At 36.4% G+C, this 23,905-nt stretch overlaps 1 protein-coding gene across 6 annotated transcripts in view; it reads right to left on the bottom strand.

Annotated features, from left to right (window-relative positions):
- The window catches only part of LOC149557824 (uncharacterized), a 212,898-nt gene extending 193,165 nt beyond the window's left edge, over positions 1-19,733 (bottom strand). For 4 of the 6 annotated variants that reach the window (XR_016364926.1, XM_089832312.1, XM_089832313.1 and 1 more), the window contains exons 1-2: positions 18,857-19,629; positions 18,444-18,627 (exon numbers count right to left, since the gene is read on the bottom strand). Coding sequence is in view for 5 of the 6 variants with exons in the window: in XM_089832312.1 (XP_089688438.1) it covers positions 18,444-18,627; positions 18,857-19,186 (514 nt within the window). In the remaining variant the exon portion in view is untranslated. Of the gene's footprint in view, positions 1-18,443; positions 18,628-18,856 lie in introns of all 6 variants that reach the window. The other 2 variants (XM_089832311.1, XM_089832309.1) reach the window with 2 other exon arrangements.
- Positions 19,734-23,905: the final 4,172 nt, after the last annotated feature.

Here is a 23,905-nt window from a genome sequence, read left to right as displayed (position 1 = left end):
ATATAAAGTTATTGACTATGGTTCCAAGTAATTAGCAAAAACCTGGGTTGCAGGATTCGGACCCTACCAGGCAGGTTTGGGTTGGGGTCTGTGATAGGTCCGGATAGGCCAAGGGTTCATGGCGGGTCATCACATGGTCCAAGCCACGAACTATGGGTCTACGCGGATTCACAATGACCTCGACCCGCGCAAACGCTATGGGGACCCACCATAGACCCATCTCTTTTTTGGAAGACCCAGGCAAACCCAGGGAAACCCTACCGGATCCATAGGAACCCGTGCGAACCCACAACAATAGAAACCAAAAAGTGAAAAAAAATACATAAAGTATGATTTTTTAATGTTTTTCCCCTTCTAACCCTAAAAGGAACCTATTAAAATTTAAAATACATCTACTCATTTTTTTGCTCATTTGCTCTCTCATTTAGCTATCTCATTTTGGTGTGCTTATTTTGCAAATTTCAAGAGAAGGTTGTAGAGATTGATTTTGGGGTCTCAAATCCTTCCAAAAATCAATGTTGAGTGTACGAGGTATGCATTTGATCCTTCCTTTTGCTTCTTTTATAGATTGTTTTATGTTTTTTAATTGTTCTAAATTTTTCAAGATTTTGTGTAAGTTTGAAAAAAAAAACATATTTGTTATAGATTGCAACAAAGAGAAATCAGAGCTCAATGGGTGGGGAGGGGTTTCAAAAATTATAAATTGAAAAAGGTTCTCCTTTGCAGAAGTATATAAGAAGAATTCAACAATGTCCTGGCGAGGGGAAGTTTATATGGAAATGTAATTTTGTAAATCCTAATCTAGAAGCTCTTATTACCTAGTAAAACATCATTTTCTAGGCCCTAGGGGTAAAGGGATCAATATGTGTGAGGGCTTAGAGACAGAAAAGAAGGGGTTGTCAGCTTCCCAAAGAGAAGCCATGTTAAAAGAACAAGAAGCTAATAGGTTAGTTTCAAGGGGGAAACAAGTAAAATAGAAAAACAAAGCACCAACACCACCCCCTCAAACAACCACTAGACATCATCCCTTCTTGCCTATGGCTTCTAGGGATGAAGATGTAAGAACAACCAAAACCACCACCTACAAGTGAGGCCCGTTAGATAAGGCATTTCAAAATGAATTAAGAGAAATTGTTGATATAAAGGTTGGGTGTTGCCTCTTTGTGAATGATCTTCCATTCAATCTAGCTAGAACACCTTATTGGAGAGAGATGGTGCAAGCAATAAAAGCAAGTGCCTAATGGTTATCAAGGTTTTGGATGAAAAGGTGAGAACCGCCTTATTAAAAAATGAGAGAAAAAATGTAGATAACCTCTCCAAAACAATAAGAGATTCTTTGATCCAAACGGTAGTGACTATTGTCTCTGATGGATGGAAAGATTGCAAAAGCCATCCAATATGTCATGTCCCCAATTTTTGGTGACAGTTCGATTTAATTAATTTAATTAATACTGGTTGTCCAAAGACGACTAATTAATTATTTTAATTAAATAAATAAATAACTTTATATTTAATAAAGTGACTTGGATTATAAAAATATTTAATAAAGTCACTTGAGGGATAAGATCAAAAATGTTCTAGAAGTCTCTGGAGAGGATGGAGAGAAAAGAATAAATAGGCACCCCGGGGCTCCATTCGAATCAGGCAGTTAATTATCTCTCTTTGATTTTCAGATTGTGATTCAATCACAGGTGCATTGTGGAACCTAGGGTTTTCGCAATTGTCACAGTTGGCCATTGAGAACGATAACTCTCAATTGGTGCGCAATTTTGAGGCTGTAAAATATCATCTGAATTATTGCAGATTGGAGGTGACATTCAGTCATTTCATCAGGGCAGAATTTGTGGCCTGAGGCCAAGTTTGGAGGATCATTTCGAGAATTGATATTCGAAGTTTTGCAAGTTTTGAAGTTCACCATTTTTACCCGAATCTGTCGGCAGAAGAGTAAGGAGATTTCGTCAGCATTCTAACCAACCCAAGCAAGATCTATAAACACTCACCAATTACTGAACACGTGGGGTCAGAAGGTTTGAATTTTTAAAGGAGATTGCAAGCAGCAATCAAGATTCGGATACCTAGGTCGGGCGTCTTTCCTCAAGAGTTTTTCATCATTAGAGGTCTAGCAGTTATCGCAGGATTGGAGATTTGTGGGGTTTGTTTCCCAAATTACCGACTTAGTATTTCCGCACACAGAGGACATGAATAATATAAATGACAGGTAACAGCGATAAGGCGTTTTCTTTCATTGTTTGAGGATCCGTGAAATTCGCGGGAAAAGGGAAGTCGTGGATGTAGGTATAACCTCCGCTGCAGCTCTTAAGCTCTGTGCAACTTCAAGCCCCGCTCCGTTCCATTTGTAAGGTCTGTTTCCCGATTCAGTATCTCCGCAAGCAGAAGACGAGATTCATTAAAAAACTTGGGTGACAAACGCTACCCAATACCAAGCCAAAGGCGGAAAGAATTAATTGATAAAGGAGTCATTTCTGATATATTAGATCGCACAGCATTGGTAGGCGGTGTCCAAGGCGATTCGACTTCAAGGAAACATGCTGCACAATCCGCCAGCGATGTGAGTAGAAAAGATCATTAGAGGGCACGGCTCTATAAACTGGTGCGACTTCAAGCCACGGGTCCTGATAGCACTTTCGCGCAGTAACAGGACTCCACACGGTGGCAACTGTATCAGATGTTCCGAGTGATATTGTTGTAGCTGTTGACGGTGGAGCCTTTGCATTGCATAAGTTTCCTTTGGTCTCACGAAGTGGGCGGATTCGAAAAATTATAGCAGATGGAAAAGACTCGGATGTTGCAAGTTACAGAACTTACCCGGTGGAGCAGAGGCATTTGAACTGGCAGCAAAGTTCTGCTATGGCATTAATTTTGAGATTACCACTTCAAATGTGGCTGCTCATCGTTGTGTTGCCGAGTATCTTCAAATGACCAAGGACTATGCAGATGAAAATCTAGTGGCTCGTACAGAAGTATATTTGAATGAAGTTGTGATTCAAAGTCTCGAGAAATCTGTAGAAGTGATTGAATGAGTTGACAACGCAGCTGGAGGAATGTCAACCATTGCTAAATTCTGGAGCAAGGTACAATGATGCTACGGTCCAGGTCCATTATTGAATCATGGTTAAGCAATGAAACATTTGATTGTAATAGGAATTTCTCCCTGAACATTGAAGGTATGATTACATTTTGCATTTGATATGTCTTGGTGAATTATGTGAGGAATTACTCCATTCATGACAAATCTCATAGGGTATTGTACAACTCTGATTACGAGAATAGAATTTGACATCAGTTTGTAACTAGTTCGTTAAACAACCCTTGTTGGCTAACTGTTTGACAAAATGTCAAACCCATGAAGTTTAGTATTTTGGTTGGGGTTATTTCAGTGCTTGCAAATTATTTGACGAATTGCCACAGTACAATATTGGGATTTAGTGACCTTTATAGTAAGGGATAATACACAATAATAAATGAGATTGTTGAATTTTTTTAAGGTGGTTGATTGTGAAAGGGAGGTAAAAGATGTTGAATTTATTTCCCAGATTCTCATTGAATCCATAAGTCTATGGTTGTTGATAATGTTGTCCAACTGGTAATGGACAATGGAAAAGTTTGTAGGCAGCAAGTGCTTTCGTAGAAGCATGATATGATCACATCTTTTGGACACCATGCACCGTCCACTCCTTGAATTTAGCAATGAAAACAATTGGCACCCAAATTGAATGGGTGAAAAAAGTTTTAGAGGGTGAGGAGATCCAAATGTTTGTGACAAGCCACCATATGTCACAAGCAATTTTCAGAACTTTCTCCGATTAGGAATTATTTGAGTTAATTCTATAATTGAATTTAAATTTTATTAGTTTCGTTTATCATTTTGAATCATACTTGACATAATTGAATAAAATGTTTTTTGTGTTATATACATATTTAAAATGTGTTATTAACTTACAATTAACATGTTATTAGAATTAAAATGTAATATCAGTCGGATCTAATCAAGGAACATCAGCATATGCATACGAGTACACACACACACACATGCACATATACTGATGTATGAAATCAGAACTGATTAATTGATCTCCACAGTAATATATTGCATTGCCCAGATCAGGCATCTATCTCTGTGATCAGTCTCATCAATGGAGACCCTTGACACTGTGGAAAGATGTGGCCATGATAATAGTAATGTTCATCATCAATTGAATCATTGCCATGATTATGTAACAATATATATGTTTCCTTGTGATCAGGTTTGCACATGCACAATGTGCTCAACAAATGGCTTAGAATAATATATGTTTATGCCCTGAGATTATCGGGTTTAACTAATGAGACTTGTTATGTTACCGTGAGTCATGTCCATGTAGGGACATGACCCTACGTGGGTCATGCCACGTAGGGTCATGTCTCTATATCAACATGACCCTTTGTTCTCATATATATTTATATATATATATATATATGTATGTATATATATTGATCTGATGATTGAGAGAAAGCATCCAACACAATACATGTTATTATCTCAAGAAACTGTGATCTGCATTCTTATACATTAAACACTCTAAATCTGTGATCTTCTGTAGATAAAATACATTCACCATAGATTGCAATCTACTACAGATCAATAAGCATTGACAACAGTGGTTATCTCCATACTTTGTCATCTTGCAAAAGACGTAGACACCCTGTATTGTTATCATAGAAGATAAATCAGTGACTGTGCTAATCATTCAAGATATCTAATAAGGTTAATAGTCACAGAAATATCAGAGAATTAGTGATCAGAGTAATCTTCCATAAGATCTCACATTCCTTAACATGGTACCAGAGCCTCAATGGTACAGAAGTCTAAGAGAGAGAAATCTTGAATCAAAATATCAAATTTTACTCAAATTCAAAGAAGGAGAAATCATGGTGAACAGTGTTAGAGTTGAGGATAGACTCGAAGGCGCTTCAAACTTTGTCTCATGGAAAATCCAAATTCTAGCAATACTTCAAGAACTTCAACTGGATTCGTTCATAGAAGAAGACTAGAAGGTGCCTGAAAATGAACCAGAGAAGACAGCATGGAAAAAACGTAACAAGGCTAATAAAATAATCATTGATGTTGTTAAAGACCACATTCTTCCATCCATATCAAGACTGACATCTGCTTATGAAGTATTTAAGACAACAAAAAATACATATGAGTGCAAGCAGATTGCTTACCTTAAACCAGCAACTCATAAACATTAAAATGAACAAAAAAGAAACAATTTCATCCTATTTCCTTATAGTTTCTGAATTGAGAGACCAACTCTCCACTATTGGAAATAATGTAGAATACTTGGAACTATCCCTAATAGCTTTTAGAGGACTACCGATCTTTTAGGAATCTTTTATCCAATGCATTAGTCGACCTTCACTACCTAAATTCAATCAACTCAAGAACGATCATACTTAAGAAGAGTCTCGACTAATTTCAAGAGGTATCATCCCTAATAAGGAGGAAGAGATTCAAGCATTACATGCAAAATCAAATAATAAGAAGACTAAATTCAAGAGGAAGAGAGGAAACAAAAATACAACCTATAAGAAAAGAGATCCATCAAAAGTTCAATGTTACAAATGTGACAAATTTGGGCACACTCACATGTATCATCCAGAAAGGAAGAAAAATCCTATCAACATGGTTGAAGTCAAGGAAATGGAAAACTAACTATTCCTTCTTGCTCTATCGAGTGAACTAAACTCTAACAAAAACACCTGGATAATTGACAATAGAGCCTCTTGACACATAACTAGATTTAGAGATAAGTTTGAAACCTTTGAAGGATATTCAACTAAAGAAGTGACCATAGGAGACAACTCCACTTATCTTGTGAAAGGAATTGGGACCTGCTCAGTACAAATAAATACCGGAGTAACTCTATAGTTATAAGATGTCTTATTTATTCCTCGAATCAAAAGAAATCTTGTCTCTATATCTGGTTCAGCAAATCGAGCATGGGTATTGAAAATAAAGTTCTATCTTGGCCTAAAAAATTCAAATATTAGGCCACAACTTCTATTGGATTTAGAGATGGAATTCTATACAAGCTTTGTAATTCCTCAAACCTAGCCCTAAACCATGAAGTTGTGAAAACACATGAGATTTGGCATAGAAGATTAGGTCACTTAAACTTCCGAGCTCTACCCTCTATAGAGAAAATTGTGAAAGGCTTACCTAATCTAAAACCTGAACATGATCAAACTTGTAAAGGCTATGCATTAGGAAAGAACTCTAAAAATTCCTTCCCTCATAATGAACACAAATCTAAGAGCATTCTTGAACTCATTCATACTGATCTATGTCGGCCCATGTCAGTCCCTTCATCAAGAGGATACTTATATTACATCATCTTTGTCGATGATTATTCTAGGAAAACTTAGATATACTTCCTTAAATTAAAAGAGTCAAATGAAGACCTGTCTAAATTCAAAAAATTTAAAGCCTTAGCTGAAAATCAAACCAGGAAGAAGATCAAAATTTTAAGATATGATAATGGAGGAGAAATCTCCAAAAACTTTAATGAATTTTACATATCTATTGGGATTAAGAGAGAGTATAACGTACCATATAATCCTCACTAAAATTGAATAGCAGAAAGGAAGAATAGAACTATCATTGAAGCTAACAAGGCCATGATGTATGACCAAAACATTCACATAACATTCTAGGCCAAAGCATTCAATACTACAGTATACATTCAAAACAAATGCACTCATGCAATTCTAGAGAACACAACACCTGAAGAAATATTTTCAAGGAACAAACCTGATCTAAATCACTTAAGAGTCTTCGGTAATCATGTATATATCCACATCCCTAAGGAGAAAATAACTAAGCTAGAGCCCTCAGGGAAGAAAGGCATATTCACTGGCTCTAGCGATTTGTCCAAAGCCTACAGTGTTATAACCCTCCTCAAATCTGCCCTCAAAAAATGCTGATGAAAGCTTAAGGAATTTCATCAAACAATTCACATGCAAAGGACGTATGACTGATATAGTATTTCAGCTAGCTTCAAATGACTTTTTCTTCAATTTGCATCAATGAGAATCTTGTGCTAGAAGACTACAATGGACTACACAATGACCTAACATGAGTGTGCTACTAATTTTGACAATATTCAGTGCATATATATGATCTAAGCATGAGAAATGAACACCTACAGCCAACTAGCATTTTTACAAACAATTGGTATGCAAACTAACTAGCTGATAAATAATGATATTAAATTGCTTAAATGACACCAGCAACTATTATCTTCTTAATTGCAATGAAAAGTACAATGCTCATGAAATATGGCCAAGACTTTGGCATTTACATGGATTACAAAATGATAATGCTGGTATAATGCACACTTACAACTGAAAGCTTATAACAACCTAAAAAGCAATACTAACAGAAGAACCTGGTTGTAGATGGCTGTAATAATTTCCTTCAATGCTGCCCCTTCTACTTTGCTTTTCAGATTTTCTTTTTCGACTGCTTTTTCGTATCTACTTTTTCGGACTACTACAATGTTGAATCTCAAGACCATATCTTTCAATGGCATCAAGATTTCCAGCTTGAAAGGATTTTGTCCTTCAAACTATTGAGACATAATCTCCAGAAAATTTTCCATTTTTTTTTATATTTCCAAGCATACTAAAAAGAAGCTCTTCCCTTTCTTTTATAGTGTTCACACAAGAGCTCAATCCTTCGTTTTCTCAATGTGGGATAAAACATCACTCCCTTTATGTAACTTATGTCTCCAATGTGTTATAAAATAAAGGGGACTCTTTTAATTTAAATATTTTCCACAAACTATAGTCTATGCATTAATAAAGTTAAATATTTAAATTTAATTTTATAAAATAGCTTTATCAATGATAAGCAAGTCTTCTTGTCGATTTTAAACAATTACCATCGACATACTGCTGCCACTGGATGTCTGACCATATCTAAGATGAATTACGATAAATAGTAAGTATGCCCAAAGTTGCCTCAAAACCCCACAGAAAGACCTACAGCTGAAACTATCTAGGCCAAATGGCCTCTAAGTCCCTTTAATGTCCTGGTTAGCCTACCGGACCATGAGGAAATAGGCTAACAACAACATCATGCTATAAATGCTAAAAAAGGGGACATTACAGTCCGCCCTTCCCAAAATTGCTTGTCCCCAAGCAATGGTCGAACAACAACCCAATCAATCGACCTGGATCCCAAATGTAGTCATGAGCTATATAGCTGTCAGTCAACATAGGCTCTTGCAACAACCTCTAAAAATTAACCAAGAGGAATCCATAATCAAATTGGCGAATACAACTCACCCAAACTCCAAAGTTAGGAACCCATGAGAAACAAGCTCTCGAAATATCAAAACCCAAGTAGAGTAGATAACCCAAACTGCCAACATAGTAAATACCATCAACACATCCCACTAGCCTATGTGGAATGTACAATACAATTCTGCAACAACGATGAATACTCCCGCATGAAACTGCACCAAATATAGAGAATCCACACACTGCACACCTACTGTAATTAACACAACTCTGCAGATCACCGGCCACTGTCTCATAACCATAACACCCATGCACTGCTGATGGTGAATAGTCATTATACGGTAGATAGAAAAAACGAGAGCCCAGACCAAACCTGTCTACCATCAACTCCTCAACACATGGATCAAAAGAAAACCGATGAACATATCCTATAGTATAATGCCAGTAAAAAGAACCAATCCCAGTTAAAGACTCATCCTGCAGACGTGATACAACCAATTGTGACTGATCATCAACTAAGTCAGAGGATGATATAGCCAAGAGTGCAGAATCAACAACAACATCACTAGTCTTTGTGCCCTCCAAGTCAAACATACCACAATGCTCAGCTACAACACCCAACTCAGTTGAACCTGCCTCCAGTGGAAACAGAGCAAATATGCCAATACTAGTGTCATGGACAGATATATCCTCATCTCCACTGCCTCTATCAACCTCGACCATGGACATCCTTGGATCACCAGATACCACGGTCCGTGATTGTACAAAATCTGGTAAAGACTGAAGTCGTTCTAACTCCATGGTCACCTTAGCTAAATGAAACTGTGACTCCTTGAAAGCCAATTGTGTACTCTCAAGAAACTCAGAAGTCACCTCGAGCTGCTGAGTAAGCTCACTCACCTCATCTTCCTTGACCAATAACGCGTCATATGCTGTACTGCCCCACTCCATAAGATAATCTCTGTCAACTACCAACTGCATATAATCCTGCCTCAGAATCCAGATAGACTCCCATAAAGAATAGATCTCTATCAAGGAAAGATAACTGCCTCCCTGCTCATTACTAGTAGGAAAACCCCATCCATAAATTGCTAACAACTGACGAGCAGCATCAAAATGCTCGCAAGCAATAGCAGTGTCTCGCTCACTAACCCTCAACTAACTAGACACATGATTGTGCTGGCTAGACTGTCTCCTACAATCCCCTTCTGCCATACTATCCAAAGGAGTAAACTCAAAATTACTGATCTTTGGAGTATTACCATCCACAGTCTGCGAATCAACTCCAAAGCTCATATCAATATACGAAGTATCAAAAAGTGTAGCATCGTTGTCCGCCCCCTCTATACCATAAGAAACTGTTGAGGAAACTAAGTCCCCAAAACTGTGCACAACATCATCCTCAAGACAAAACTCATCTACATGTCTCTTAGAATCCCGGAGAGCCAACTGAGTACACACCAAGGAATTTCGAGTATCCTCCAGCTCATGAGAAAACCAGTCAACCTCCTCCTCCTTCTTCTTCAATGCATCTAAATAGATCCCTGCAAGATTAAGGAGATGATCGCGATCTGAAAGTAGGTGTATGTAACTTACCTTCATTGCCTCCATGCCTTCCTTGATCTGCTGTAAGTCGTCACAAGAAGAACCTGTTGTGACTCCTTTCTGTCTCTCCTACAGTTGAATCATCCAAATGTGATTCTCAATCAATCCATGTAACCTGTCATGATGAGATAAAGCCGTGACAATATTCTTGTCCCTTGTCTTCAGCTGGCTTGGCAAACCAAGTAAAGAGCTACTAGCCTCTATCTCATGTGAAGAAGCATCCAACTGTGCTTGATACTCATTTTCTGCAAAGTCCTGAATGCTCACTTTCTGATCAACTGTACTATCCTCAAACATGACAGTATCCTCAACTGCTGTAACTTCATCCAGCCCAACTGTACTGGAATCACTATCTGTGTCAATCACACAATCCGGTGTGCCTATGATATCACCTTCTGATGCTACTGGCTCAACCTGCACAACATCTGTAATACCTTCTACCTGTGAAGATGATGCAGCTAAACCATTACCTGAAGATGTGCTAATGTCTCCCTGTATCGAATCAACATGTCTGTTAAACTCCTCATACAAGTTTCTGCCTGTCATAGGGAAGGTACGATCCTTAGGCCTATCAAAACGTTCAATCAGTCTCTCCGTAAACTCTACATATGAGGTAATGTGTGCATGACCCATAGTGACCATACCATGATGCCACCACTCGTGTGCTAACCCATCCAGGTGAATTGTTGCATACTTAATAGCTTCTTCCTCAGGCATAGGGTTCAATTGAAAGTATGTGTCAAGCTTCTGAACCCAAGCTCTTGCTATAGACTTCCCCAAGCCATCATAATATGGTAATTGAAGTTTCCCTACTTTCTTCCGTAGCTCATAGCTCTAGTTCCTGTCATGTCCACGTGGCATATGCTTCGTCCGCACATCTATATACTCCCTAAAGGTAATTGCAGCAATAAAATGTAGACCTCCGGCTTCCCAATCTCTCCTCAACTAGTCCTGTATATCAATGATCCGGGGCTCTGGTACGGGCTGCTCTGGAGCTCTAGGAGGAAATGTGGGAATAATGGGCCTCGAACTCACTGTCCTAGTTTGCTGGGGTGCATGACCGGAATTGTTCCCAACTTGTTGGCCTCCATTATGTGTCCCATCCTGATTATTACCACTTTGGTTATTACCATTCTGATTATTTTTTCCACCCACATTAGCATTCAACCCCATTTGATGAGCCATCATCTGCATCATAAACTCCAATCTCTGACTCTGTTCCTGTGCTCTTTGCTCTGCTGATCGCTATCCCTGTGCTAAGGTGTCTAATAATTGTAAGAATCTTTCCTCTCCCTGATCTGGACCGTCATTCCCGCCTCTGCCTAATCTTGTATTCCTGTCATCTCGGTCACCCATATTGCTGTCTTGATCAAAGAATACCTCCTCTGTGTCTGTATGACTGGATTCTATGTCCACCTACACGGATGAACTAGACTGTTCGCTCTACAGGTCTGAAATCCTATTTTGTCTTGCTCGGGTATTGCGGAAATTATAAAGGCCCTATCGCATGCTCAAACATAAATGCTCTGATTTTAGTGTTTTGACATTTTGTCAAACACTTTCCCTTCTATCTGGCTGTTCCAAATTCCCTATAAGACCTCCACAGGATGGCAGGACTTATAGCTCTGATACCACTATTATAACCCTCCTCAAATCTGCCCTCAAAAAATGCTGATGAAAGCTTAAGGAATTTCATCAAACAATTCACATGCAAGGGACGTATGACTGATATAGTATTTCAGCTAGCTTCAAATGACTTTTTCTTCAATTTGCATCAATGAGAATCTTGTGCTAGAAGACTACAATGGACTACACAATGACCTAACATGAGTGTGCTACTAATTTTGACAATATTCAGTGCATATATATGATCTAAGCATGAGAAATGAACATCTACGGCCAACTGGCCTTTTACAAACAGTTGGTATGCAAACTAACTAGCTGATAAATAATGATACTAAATTGCTTAAATGACACCAGCAACTATTATTTTCTTAATTGCAATGAAAAATACAATGCTCATGAAATATGGCCAAGACTTTGGCATTTACATGGATTACAAAATGATAATGCTGGTATAATGCACACTTACAGCTGAAAGCTTATAACACCCTAAAAAGCAATACTAATAGAAGAACCTGGTTGTAGATGGCTGTAATAATTTCCTTCAATGCTGCCCCTTCTGCTTTGCTTTTCCGATTTTCTTTTTCGACTGCTTTTTTGGATCCGCTTTTTGAACTGCTTTTACGGATTGCTTTTTCGGTTCCGCTTTTTCGAGCTGCTTTTTCGTATCTTCTTTTTCGGACTGCTACAATGTTGAATCTCAAGACCATATCTTTCAATGGCGTCAAGATTTCCAGCTTGAAGGGATTTCGTCCTTCAAATTATTGAGACATAATCTTCAGAAAATTTTCCAATTTTTTTGATATTTCCAAGCATACTAAAAAGAAGCTCTTCCCTTTCTTTTATAGTGTTCTCACAAGAGCTCAATCCTTCATTTTCTCAATGTGGGATAAAACATCACTCCCTTTATGTAACTTATGTCTCCAATGTGCTATAAAATAAAGGGGACTCTTTTAATTTAAATATTTTTCACAAACTATAGTCTATGCATTAATAAAGTTAAATATTTAAATTTAATTTTATAAAATAGCTTTATCAATGCATAACAAATCTTATCAATGATAAACAAGTCTTCTTGTCGATTTTAAACAATTACCATTGACATACCGCTGCCACTGGATGTCCGACCATATCCAAGATGACTTACTATAAATAGTAAGTATGCCCAAAGTTGCCTCAAAACCCCACAAAAAGACCTGCAGCTGAAACTATCTAGGCCAAATGGCCTCTAAATCTCTTTAATGTCCTGGTTAGCCTACGGGACCGTGGGGAAATAGGCTAACAACAACATCATGCTATAAATGTTAAAAAAGGGGACATTACATACAGGGTATATGTACCAGGGTCAAGGACAATTGAAATTTGTAGAGATGTCAAATTTGAAGATATATTAGGTATAAAACTTCTAAAGATATAGAAGAACCCAATGATGATTTCATTCCTGAGGAAAATGGAAATTCAAGGATTAAGAGGGAGAATTGTACAGAATATAATGGACCCACATCATCTAACCCTAACTCACTCAATAAAAAAAGACCTTTATGGGCAAGGAAAATGTTTGAAGAAAACAATATGGCCTCTGATGAAATCCTTAGAGAAACCAAGATGAGAAGAAGCAATTCATGTTATGTTACTCACATTAATGAGCTCATTAAGTTTGAACCTTCTGATGGTGAAGAAGCTCTAAATCCCAAGCCTGAAAGATGCTATGATTGAGGAATATCAATCTATATTGAAAAATGATGTTTGGGATATTGTGCCAAGACCCAAAGACAAATCAGTTGTCTCCTCGAGATGGTTATTTAAAATCAAACAAGAACTTGATGGCAATATTGAAAAGTAAAAAGCCAGATTTGTGGCCAGAATTGATTAAAATGAAATATTTGCTCCAGTTGCCCATTACACATCTGTCAAGGCCATAATTGCAATAGTTGCATCCAAAAGTTGGAAGATACATTAGATGGGTGTAAAGACGGCATTCCTCAACAGAATCATTAATGAAGAATTGTACCTGGAACAACCAAAGGGTTTTTCATTCATGACAATAAATCACATACATGCAGACTGAAGAAAGCTCTCTATGGTCTTAAACAAGCCCCTAGGGTATGGTATGAGAGAATAGATAGCTACCTCATCAAATTAGGGTATGCAAGAAATGAAGCAGAGCCTAGCATATACTTCAAAGAGTCGAAAGGAGATATGATAATATTAGTTCTCTATGTTGATGATCTTTTGATAATAGGAGAATATCACCTTATTGCTAAATGTAAACAAGACCTTACATCTGAATTTGAAGTGAAAGATTTAGGTCTTCTACATTATTTCTTAGGTTTAGAAGTCTGGCAAAAGGAAGACTATATTTTCCTAAATCAAGGAAAGTGTACTATTGACATATTGAACAGATTTGGCATGATGGATTGCAAACCACTATCCACACGTACGGAGACAAATCTCCATAAACTCAAAACTGAAGCAACTTGTAATGTCCCCATTTTAGCAGTTGACCAAGTGTGTGTGCGTTAGCCTTGTTCTACATGGTCCCGAGGGCTAATGAAGGGTTTAATGGGATCCTGGAGTGTTTTGGCCTAGTCATTTCCAGTTTGGGCCAAAACGAAATTGATTTACTCAGTTTCAGGCATACTTACTATTTTTAGTAAGTCGGCAGGACACAGTGCAAGTCAATTTTGGTGATTGGATTTGATACTCCTCGGTGAGAACTTTCCGATGAGCTATCACTTGCATTATTCGGAGTCCGATTGCTAATACATTTTAATGCTTGAAGTTTTATTAAAGTAACGTCTAATTTAATTGTAAACTATTAAAGTGTTACTTTAATATTTATTTTATGGGGATGTGTACCCAAGGGAGACATAAGGGGTATTTTAATATATGTTTTATATATTACACATCTTTTATCCCACATTGCCCATATGAGTTGAGCGAACCCTTGGAAATAGAATAAAAGGAAGCATTTGTGGCTTCATTAGACAGGTTGAATATAAGAAGAAATTGGTGTGTGAGTTGCAGCTCCGTTCTTGGCATTTGAGGACGTTTATCCTCTCTTGTAACATTCTAGATGTCATTCCCTTGGGGTTTGGCCTTTGGAATTCTTTGTTATCGGCTTCATTATCAGGCAGTTTAGTTGCATTTCTAGCTACAGGCAGATTTGGTATTTTGCTCATATCTTCTTCACTACTTGTCCGACGCTTATGCCGCTTTGAGGGAATGATATTATGAAAGTAGTGGACTGATTGAAGGACAAAGTACTGTAGCAGCACTATTCATACAGCACTATTCACGCAACACTATTCATGCGGCACTATAGCAGCAAGTTCGAAAGCATGGGCTGGAGTATTATGTCAATAATGCTGAAGTAATTAGTGAGTTGATAAATCTGCCATGTATTTGGTTTTATGAATTCTGAAAATAACATTTTATTGGCAGCAGTTCATTTCCAATTTGCATATTATTGTAGTTTCTCTCTTGTTTATGTTGTATGATACCAATTCCATGCACAAAACACAACAAACAAATAAACGTTTGATTTCCGGAGTTATAAGGGATTTAAAACATTAAACGGAGAAATAAGAGGTTGAATGCAAACTATTTGACATAATTCCTTTCAGCAATTTGGTTTAGTTTTTTGGGACATTCAGGGGTGCCCATTACACAACTGAGTTTGAAGCCACATATCCTACATATTACAAACAGATAATTGGATCCTTAATGTTCTTGTTGAACACTCATCCTGACATTTGTTATGCTACAAATGCACTAAGTCTGTTTATGTTTCAACCTAAGAATATTCATCTCTGGTAGCAAAGCATATTTTGAGGTACTCGTGAAGCACTATTGGACTTGGTCTAAAATATGACAAAATTGAGGTACAACTTCATGGATTTTCAAATTCTAATTGGGCAAGATGTTCTACTGATCGGAAAAGCACTACAGGATGTTGTTTTAGTCTTTGATCTGCAATGATTTCCTGGTTTAGTAGGAAGCAATCTATTGGTGCGCAGAGTTCCGCCGAAGCAAAGTATGTAGTTGCATCTATGGGAGCACGAGAATGTCATGTCCCCAATTTCTGCCCTTAGTGAAAACATTTCTAGCAAGGTTGGTCTATTATCTGGTTCCCATAGGCCAACAAAGCGTAGAGGGAACCAACCCAGGGGCTTTGAGAGTCATGCATGAGCTTCCCAGGTAGTTTGGAGCAGTAGACAACAGTTTCCTACAATTTAGGAGGGATTCCTAATTTGTAGGGATTGACTAGGAGCGGTCTAGGAGGCATTTGGAGACCTCGGCGAATGTTTTGGAGACTTAGAGTGCCTCTCCTTTTTTAGGAGGTATTCCTATTTTTTAGGAGGAACTCCCAATTCAGTGACAGTTCTCTCAGAGGTGCACACAATAGGGGAGAGTCATTGGGACTCAATTTTGGTTGATTGGGGTTGTCTCTTACTTTTTAGGAGCATCCTTAGATTTTAGGGATAGACTGCCAGTTGACCCATCTTGTCCGACATCTGTCACAGACAGGTGACAAGGTCAGATTCATGTTTGATTGGTCATTTTGGGCCTTTTGGGACCATTTGGAAAATATTTTAATATATTTAAATATTTCTTAAGTTGGTGATTAAATAAATTAAAATAAGGTTAATAATATAACCATTTTGGAGTAATAAGGGGATTCTGGCTTCAGTTGATCAGGTACACCTATGTGTTATAGCTCGTTGGAAAGGTCTCGATTTATTATACATGATTTTTACTATCTATAGACTTTTTGGTGCCTTTAGCTATGGAATTTTAATAAAGTAATGTTTTTCCTATAGCATGGACGACTTTAATTGGGAAAATGTTATTTTATTATATTTTATTTAAAGGGCAAAGTGTAATTTCCCTTTAGGGTTCGATTTACAGTTGGAAGGGGATATAAGGAGATGGAGACCTAATTTCTTATTCTCTTTTGCATATTGAAAAACTTGTTTTTGTGAATTGGTTCTGAGAGAGCAATTCTTCATCTCGGACGCAAACCCCAGGTTCTGGATTGGCTGGGACGTAGCCCTCAGCAGTTATTGGCATTGGATTCTTCAGACAGTGTGCATTGCTATCAAGGATAGAGTACGCCATTCTTTATTGTGGATTCAGGTTGCAGATTGATTCTTTCAACTGGGACGTGATCCTTGCAATCTTAGGGCCGCCATTTGCAACAGATACAACCCATGTGGAATATAGGGAATGCTTGTACTCAGCCTCAAATATATCCTTGATTCATGTTCATTATTCACCATCCAGTTTGGCATCATTGTTGGATGTAAGCTCCTTGGAACTGCATTGGATTTATTATTTGGCTTCATAAATCATAAATCTGCCTGGTACGATTTATAGCAATTCTGATTTGACTCTATGCTCTTATTTATTTTCAGTCTCCTTTCATGTTTATTGTTCATTATTCATTACTATTGTGAAAACTATCAAAAAACACAAAACAAAAACAAAACGTTCTGCAACTTCTGTCTATTCTCAAAGACCATCAAAGAAATCACAAGAAAATATAGTTTGACATACTAAGTCTTTTGTGCCATACTATTGCCTTCTCCGCTCATCTCCAATGCATCGGCACCTTTAGGTACCCCAAAAGCATGACCATCAAATGTAGGGACAACAGACTTCTTGACAACTCGAGCTGACAGTGAGGATGAAGAATCCAAAGCTCTTTTCTTTGGTTCCAGAGAAGAACAATCGCATAAAACAATGCATGCATCCAACATATACGAAGTGCCTAACTGAACACCTTTATCAAGCACCATAGCTCCTCTTGTTATCTTGCAACCTCCTGAACACCTTTATCAAGTACCATAACTCCTCTTGTCATTTTGCAACCTCCATGTGATGAAACAATCTGCACCTCCCTCTCTCTCTCTCTCTCTCTCTCTCTCTCCCTCCCTCCCTCCCTCCCTACAAAGTGCCTAACTGAACAACTTTATCAAGCACCATAGCTCCTCTTGCCATCTTGCAACCTCCATGTGAGAAAACAATCTGCACACCCCTCCCTCTCTCTCTCTATCTCTCTCTGCCACGTTCCAAATTTTCAGACAAACTTATCCTAGTGGTCAACCTCAACTCTATCAAATGACATGAAGGGAAAAAAGGTTCAACAACAGCATCACTATAGTTCTTATGGATCTGATAAACAACACAACGAATCGATCTGTATTTCAGCCAAGGATAAAGGCACCTATGGTAGAATGATCCTATAAACACATAAGTTTACGCTATACAATTTGTTAAGCACACTCACTCAAAAAACAGAATGAAAGGCTGGAACAAAAACGTATATGACAAAGTTTTCTAACAATTGAGGGAACCCACTGAAAAAGTAGGAAACGTTCAACTACAAGGGAAACTGAAACTAACAAAACTGAAGTCAAACATAATATCAAAAATTATTTGCTAGACCAACGAAGGCTGTAATTCTTGTTCAATATACATGCAAATAAACGAAAAGAGAAAAACTGGAAATTCTATGTATTATACATACTCTGAAAAAAAGTTGCAGTGCGGAACTGTAATTAGGCTCTATCATATGTACTTTAAAAGAAGGCTACAGTGGAAAATCTGTGATCATTCTTCAACGTATAAATTTTAAAAGAAGCCTGTGCTGGCACACATTTGCCATTTGCCACAACTCAATCTTAACACACTGAATCACCATCACTATGCATATACTAATAGAAGTCAAGGTAAACAACTCGTTATTGAAATAGTGCAGTCATCTCTGTGCAAATGATTCAGATAGTATGTTCTAAAAATCTAACTAAATACTTTAGGCCTTGACAAGGGAAACATTTTTTTCTGGCTACCTTCTTAAATTCCTAGTTTTGTGTTATGTTTCAACATTTTCTGCATTTACAAACCTTGATGGAGCATGAGCAAGGGGCTTCTTATCTTTCTGTGCGCATCGGTCCAGATAAATTCTTGAAATGTCATAACCTTGTCATTTTCATCTTGCGAGACCAACACGGGAATAAGTGGTTCGGCCGCACTAACATCTTCCTTTAGCGGTGCGGGACTCTGGGCCTCTAGAGACAAATATTCAACCTGATGAAGGATCATCCACAATTTGTTTTTCAAAAATCACTTAAATTTATAGAGATCCATACAGAGCTTCGCTTTGCTGAAATTCTCAAGCAGATGATTACGTTAAAACTTCACGTCCATTTAATATTAATCTTCCAAGTGAACAATAGGAACTAATATCATCAATCTCATCTATATTTTTATCTCCAATTTTAAACTTCAGCTAATCTAAAAATATTCTCGTCACTACCTCTCCGTTAAAAGGCTCCTGTGATATAATATTATCATATGGATCGACCATCTGTCGCTGGACAACTGTAGAAGTCTGCGCCGGCGGGGGCTCTGAATGCACGACGTTAGATTTTCTCAAGAATCTCAGCTCTTCATCCACGTCAAGGTCTTCGTATTTTATGTCAGAAATACATTTCCTAGTCCTTCTCTTCTTGCTAATTGGTGACGCGTCGGCTGCTTCACCTAGCAGAAGCCCCGGAGAAGGCGATCTCTCGTAAATCGAATCACGGTCTAGAAGAGGTGAAAGTGCATCGTAAAAATACAAAGAATTTTCCTCCATACCCATCATTGCTGAGCTTGCTCCCGTGAATTAATAAATTTTATCTGCAGTATCTTTAGGGTTTCATAACAGTTTCTGTTGGTTCATTTTTCACCTAACAATGATTCGTGGGTTTCGAGATAGTGTTTGAGCTTGAATTCTTCTATCTGGTAGGGAGTCGAGAGATTCGAAGGCATTTTTGAACTTTCTGCTGCTTCAAAATATTTATCGTCGGGACTCCTAGAATTTGAAAAAGAATTTTAAGTTTGCTGATGCTGATTCTTTTACCTAATCTGAGGTTTTTTCGAGTTTCAAAAACATTTTGACAGGGAAGGCTAGTAAATTGGCCATTTACTGTTTTAAATCGTCTGTGGTTCCAAAAACAACTTGCGTACCTGCAGAAAATATGTTATATGCTTAAGCCGTATTTGGCGGCCTCCCAAATAGATTCTCGATGACGAAAGACACGGAGCAACATAGAATCAGATAATGTAGGTATAAATACGTTATTTCAAAGAAGAATAGACTAGCACCTGTATCCAAAGCGAAGCGAAATGGCTATGCAGGAGCCACAATTAAAATTCTCAAAATCATATTTGAATTATTATTAAGAATTTTTTTATTACAAATTATGATTATGTAGTTGTTGTATATTTCACAAATGCAAAGTTTTACATTTAATTATAGAATTGTTAAAATAGGTAAACTATCAAAATATATGTTTTAAAAAATATTTGTATTGAATTAATAAACTTTATAATTAATTAGAACTAATTTTGTAACTATAAATAATATATGTTTTATGTACAAATTTGTGAAAAAAAATTAAGCTTAGTTTATTTATAATTTGTTAAAAAAAAATTCTTCAAATTATGAGTACCAAATGGGAATTGATTCTTAGTGGTCTTCCTACCGAGTAGGATTTTCTTTATGGGTGAGTTTTTTAAATTAATTCGGACAGATCGTCAAACTCTCAAGTATCTATGGATATTGAAATATCAAAGAAGGATATTCTAAAGGATTTTGTAAATATTTTAGAAGAGGATAAAAAACATAAGAACAATAAATCAAATATTCATCTTGATGGACATTTCTTTGAAAAAGAACAATCTGAGCAAGATATGAAGGATTTTGCAGATTTTCATGAACTTTGTCCTTTTATAGGAAATTAATAGTACAAGAAAAAAACTCATCTTGATGATTACAAACCTTGAATCCAAGATTTTACCAGGTTTGTTGTTCCTAAATTGTCATCTACCCTATTATCTAGAGTTCACGACCCTATAGTTGTCAAAGATTATCTCAAAATTTGCCCAAAAAAAGCTTGGCAATTAATCATTATAAAGACCTTTGGCACGTTCGAGGAACTAGAAAAGAAAAAAGAGGAAGAAGAACGAAAAAAGAATGAGGTGTTAGAAACAACAACAAAAAAGGGTTGTTTAAACCTTTAAAAGAAAAAGCTCTTCAAGAAGAAGAAACGTCTAAACAAGGAGAAGTGGACAAGGGCGGGGGGGGGAGGATGAAGAAGAGGATCTTGTATTCAAAGATATATATGTCTTTAGTTATCCTTATGAAGGAGATTTTCGTCGAGATTTGGTAAAAGGAGTTCTCTTTTCAACAATGAGAAGTTTCAGCAATCAACCATTGGATACCGAGACCAAAGTTGATTCTTTTTGAGAGATTAAAATCAATGACTCAAAAGTCACATCACAAAACTTGTGCCTAAGAAGGACAAAAAAAATAACTACAAGATCTTTAAGAATTTATGACAAATTTTTGGAAAGACGTGAAAGACGAAAAGAAGATCGTCGCCACCACACAACAAACCTTCGATGGGGAAGTGATTCACTATGTCAAAGTTGCTCTCTTGTTTACTCATACATATTAAGGAAATGATTGTATTTCCTTACTTTGATAATACCTAAAAATATTGGTCGTACTTTACTATTTCAAGTTCCCAAATGGGAGTTGTTGTTGCACCAAAAGATCAATCTGTCAATGCCCTATACAACCACTCAACTTATAGTACATAGGAGGCGATTAAGCCCTTACACAAATCCCAAGGGGACAAATTTCTAACAATCTACCTGTTAGTGTTACCCGAGGGTCTGAGGATTTGAACCTGTGACCAAGCTCTAATACTATTTGTTAGAGTGGGTCTTTTGGTACAACGACAACCCCACCCTTTTCCAAGTTGAATTAGAACTTGTGCTTTGAACTAATGGTAGCACTTTAGGTCCTCTATAAGCCCTTAAGTGCGCAAAGGTTAATTCATTAAGGATAAGTGTGCATCCATCCTAAGAGTCATGCACATAAACCTAACATGAAAATTGGCAAAAAATTGATGCATTAGAAAAATGGCCATATCTCCCAAACCATGATGAATTAGGCCTTGCACCTTTAACCATAGATAGTACTCTAGGCTTCAACTTGGAAAAGAAATCATATCTCAAATGTAATTATGATGGATATGAATCGACAGACTCAAATGTCCCAAAAAAGTTCATAAAAGATTACATCAAAGAAGGTATTTGAATCAAGATTGTATATCCTTTCCACTTAAAACCTTGGTATGAATCTAATTCTACTAACATTGAAAAAAAAATAGGGTACTTAACTATATATGGTACAAAGATTGAATCACTTTTTGGTAATCCACCAAACATGCCTTCTTTTTGGGAACCTATTGGCGAATGGATTTGGAATTATACATCTGATTGGACAAAACCTATTATCAAACCTATTTGTGAATTGATTCTAATTGATACAAAAGAATAGTGAGACGATAAATGAAAAGGTTAAGAAAAAAATCAACCTAGATACTAGGAAATAAATCAAAATGATTCAGACTAGGCCTACGTCTAATTTTCAATTTTCTTTAGAAATAGTAGAAGATGAAGATGAACCATTTTCAATCTAGATGGAAAAAAATTTGGATCTTCCAAATCCAGATGATTTAACAACCACAATGAATGATCGAATCAACCAAAGGAATGAGAGCATCACTTCAATCTAGATATTTATAATAAATTGAAAAACTTCAATCATATTTTTTTAATTAAAAAAGAATAGGTAAGGATTAATAACTAATATATATAGTACCTCAAATTGACTTAGAATCTTAATTCCTATTTAGGTTATTTTCTATTTCAAATAAGTTCTATATTGCTTAACCTAATGAATAAGATTGAGGTGAAAATAAGCAACACTGATAAAAAACCAACATAACTAATTATAGTAAGCATGGAAGAAATCAATAAATAAATAACTAGTTGATACATATTTTTGTGAGGCAATTACCTCAATTTATTTGTTAGGAGTAGAAAAAAGAGTTTAAATAAATAGATACAAAGTTAGCATTGAATACTTGATAATGATGTTATCAACAAACATAGAGGGAATATAAAATAAAAAGATATTTTGTTATCAAAAAAGTAAAAATGAAACCCCCCACCTATAAATAAAATAAATACCAATTGTGTAGTAATTTCATTAATGATCCTACTTCTTTTCTATATTAAGTAAAATTATATTGCTATGTTAGAATTAGGCTAGCTATACTTAGTATACTTCAAATATACCCTTGGTATCATATTGACAATCAAGCAAGGATTGTAGAAAATATCAATAGTTTTCCATTTCTTGATCTCTTTCTTTCATGGTATCAATTTACCCTTGATTTTAGAATAATATAGGGAGCTTAGCATGTTTGGGAATATGGGAGAACACACTTTTGCCGACATTATTACTAGTATTTGATACTAGATTATCCATAGCATTACTATACCTTCTCTATTCATTGTGTGTTGGTTATTTGTTAGTATGGATTTAGCTTATGATGAATTTAGGAGTCCTCAACCAAATGAGTATATTACAAAAAGCCAACAAGAGGTTCCATTAGTAACTGGTTGTTTCAATTCATTAGAGCAACTCGATGAACTTACTAGATCTCGATCTTTTAAGGAGGTATTAATGACTATAGATAGAAGCTATCCAATTTTTACAGTTAGCTGGTTGGTCATTCACGAGCTAGTTGTACCTATGGTTTTTTTCTTGGGATCAATATCACCAATGTAGTTCATACAATGATAAAATTTATTATAAACTAAGCCACAGAGTTATTTATGACACAATCAAACCCAAATGAACAAAATGTTGAATTGAATCATACTAGCCTATATTGGGGTTTGTTACTTATTTTTGTAATTGTTGTTATATTCTCTAATTACTTTTTTAATTAGGAACAGTAAGAATATTTTTTCTTACCCAATTGAATTTGGTGAGATCTAATATTTCTATGTATTATTATTTATGCCTCATGAATACTTTTTTTTAAATGTGAAAAGAAATAATAAAAATGGGCAGAAGAATCCCTCTTTGGTTGATAGCTATTTTAATTGGTATTCTCGTTATTGTTTTAATAGGTTTTATTTTTTACGATTCTTACTCCAACTTAGGTTCCTCCGTGTAGCAAAAAAACTAGCTCCTGCTATGATAAGAGATAGACAATGTAAGGAATACTATAAAAATTTAAGCGAAATTCTAAAAAGAGATTAAAAAAGATATAGAAAAGTGAAAACTTAAAAAATAAAGATAAGATCTTACCTTTCTTTGAACACAATGAAAGGTAATATTTTATCTTTACTTATTATGTTTTTTTATAAGTTATAAAATAAGCGAAAATAGCAAGCCAAGATTACTGAATTCTTTCCTTTCTTCTATTTGTTTATTTATTTTGAATATGATAAA

Source organism: Cupressus sempervirens, chromosome 5 (genome assembly GCF_028749045.1).
Source record: "Cupressus sempervirens isolate cs-2001-9-10 chromosome 5, ASM2874904v1, whole genome shotgun sequence".
Taxonomy (NCBI): domain Eukaryota; kingdom Viridiplantae; phylum Streptophyta; class Pinopsida; order Cupressales; family Cupressaceae; genus Cupressus; species Cupressus sempervirens.
Note: the sequence above shows the minus strand (reverse complement) of the source record. Positions and strands in the feature narration are given on the sequence as shown.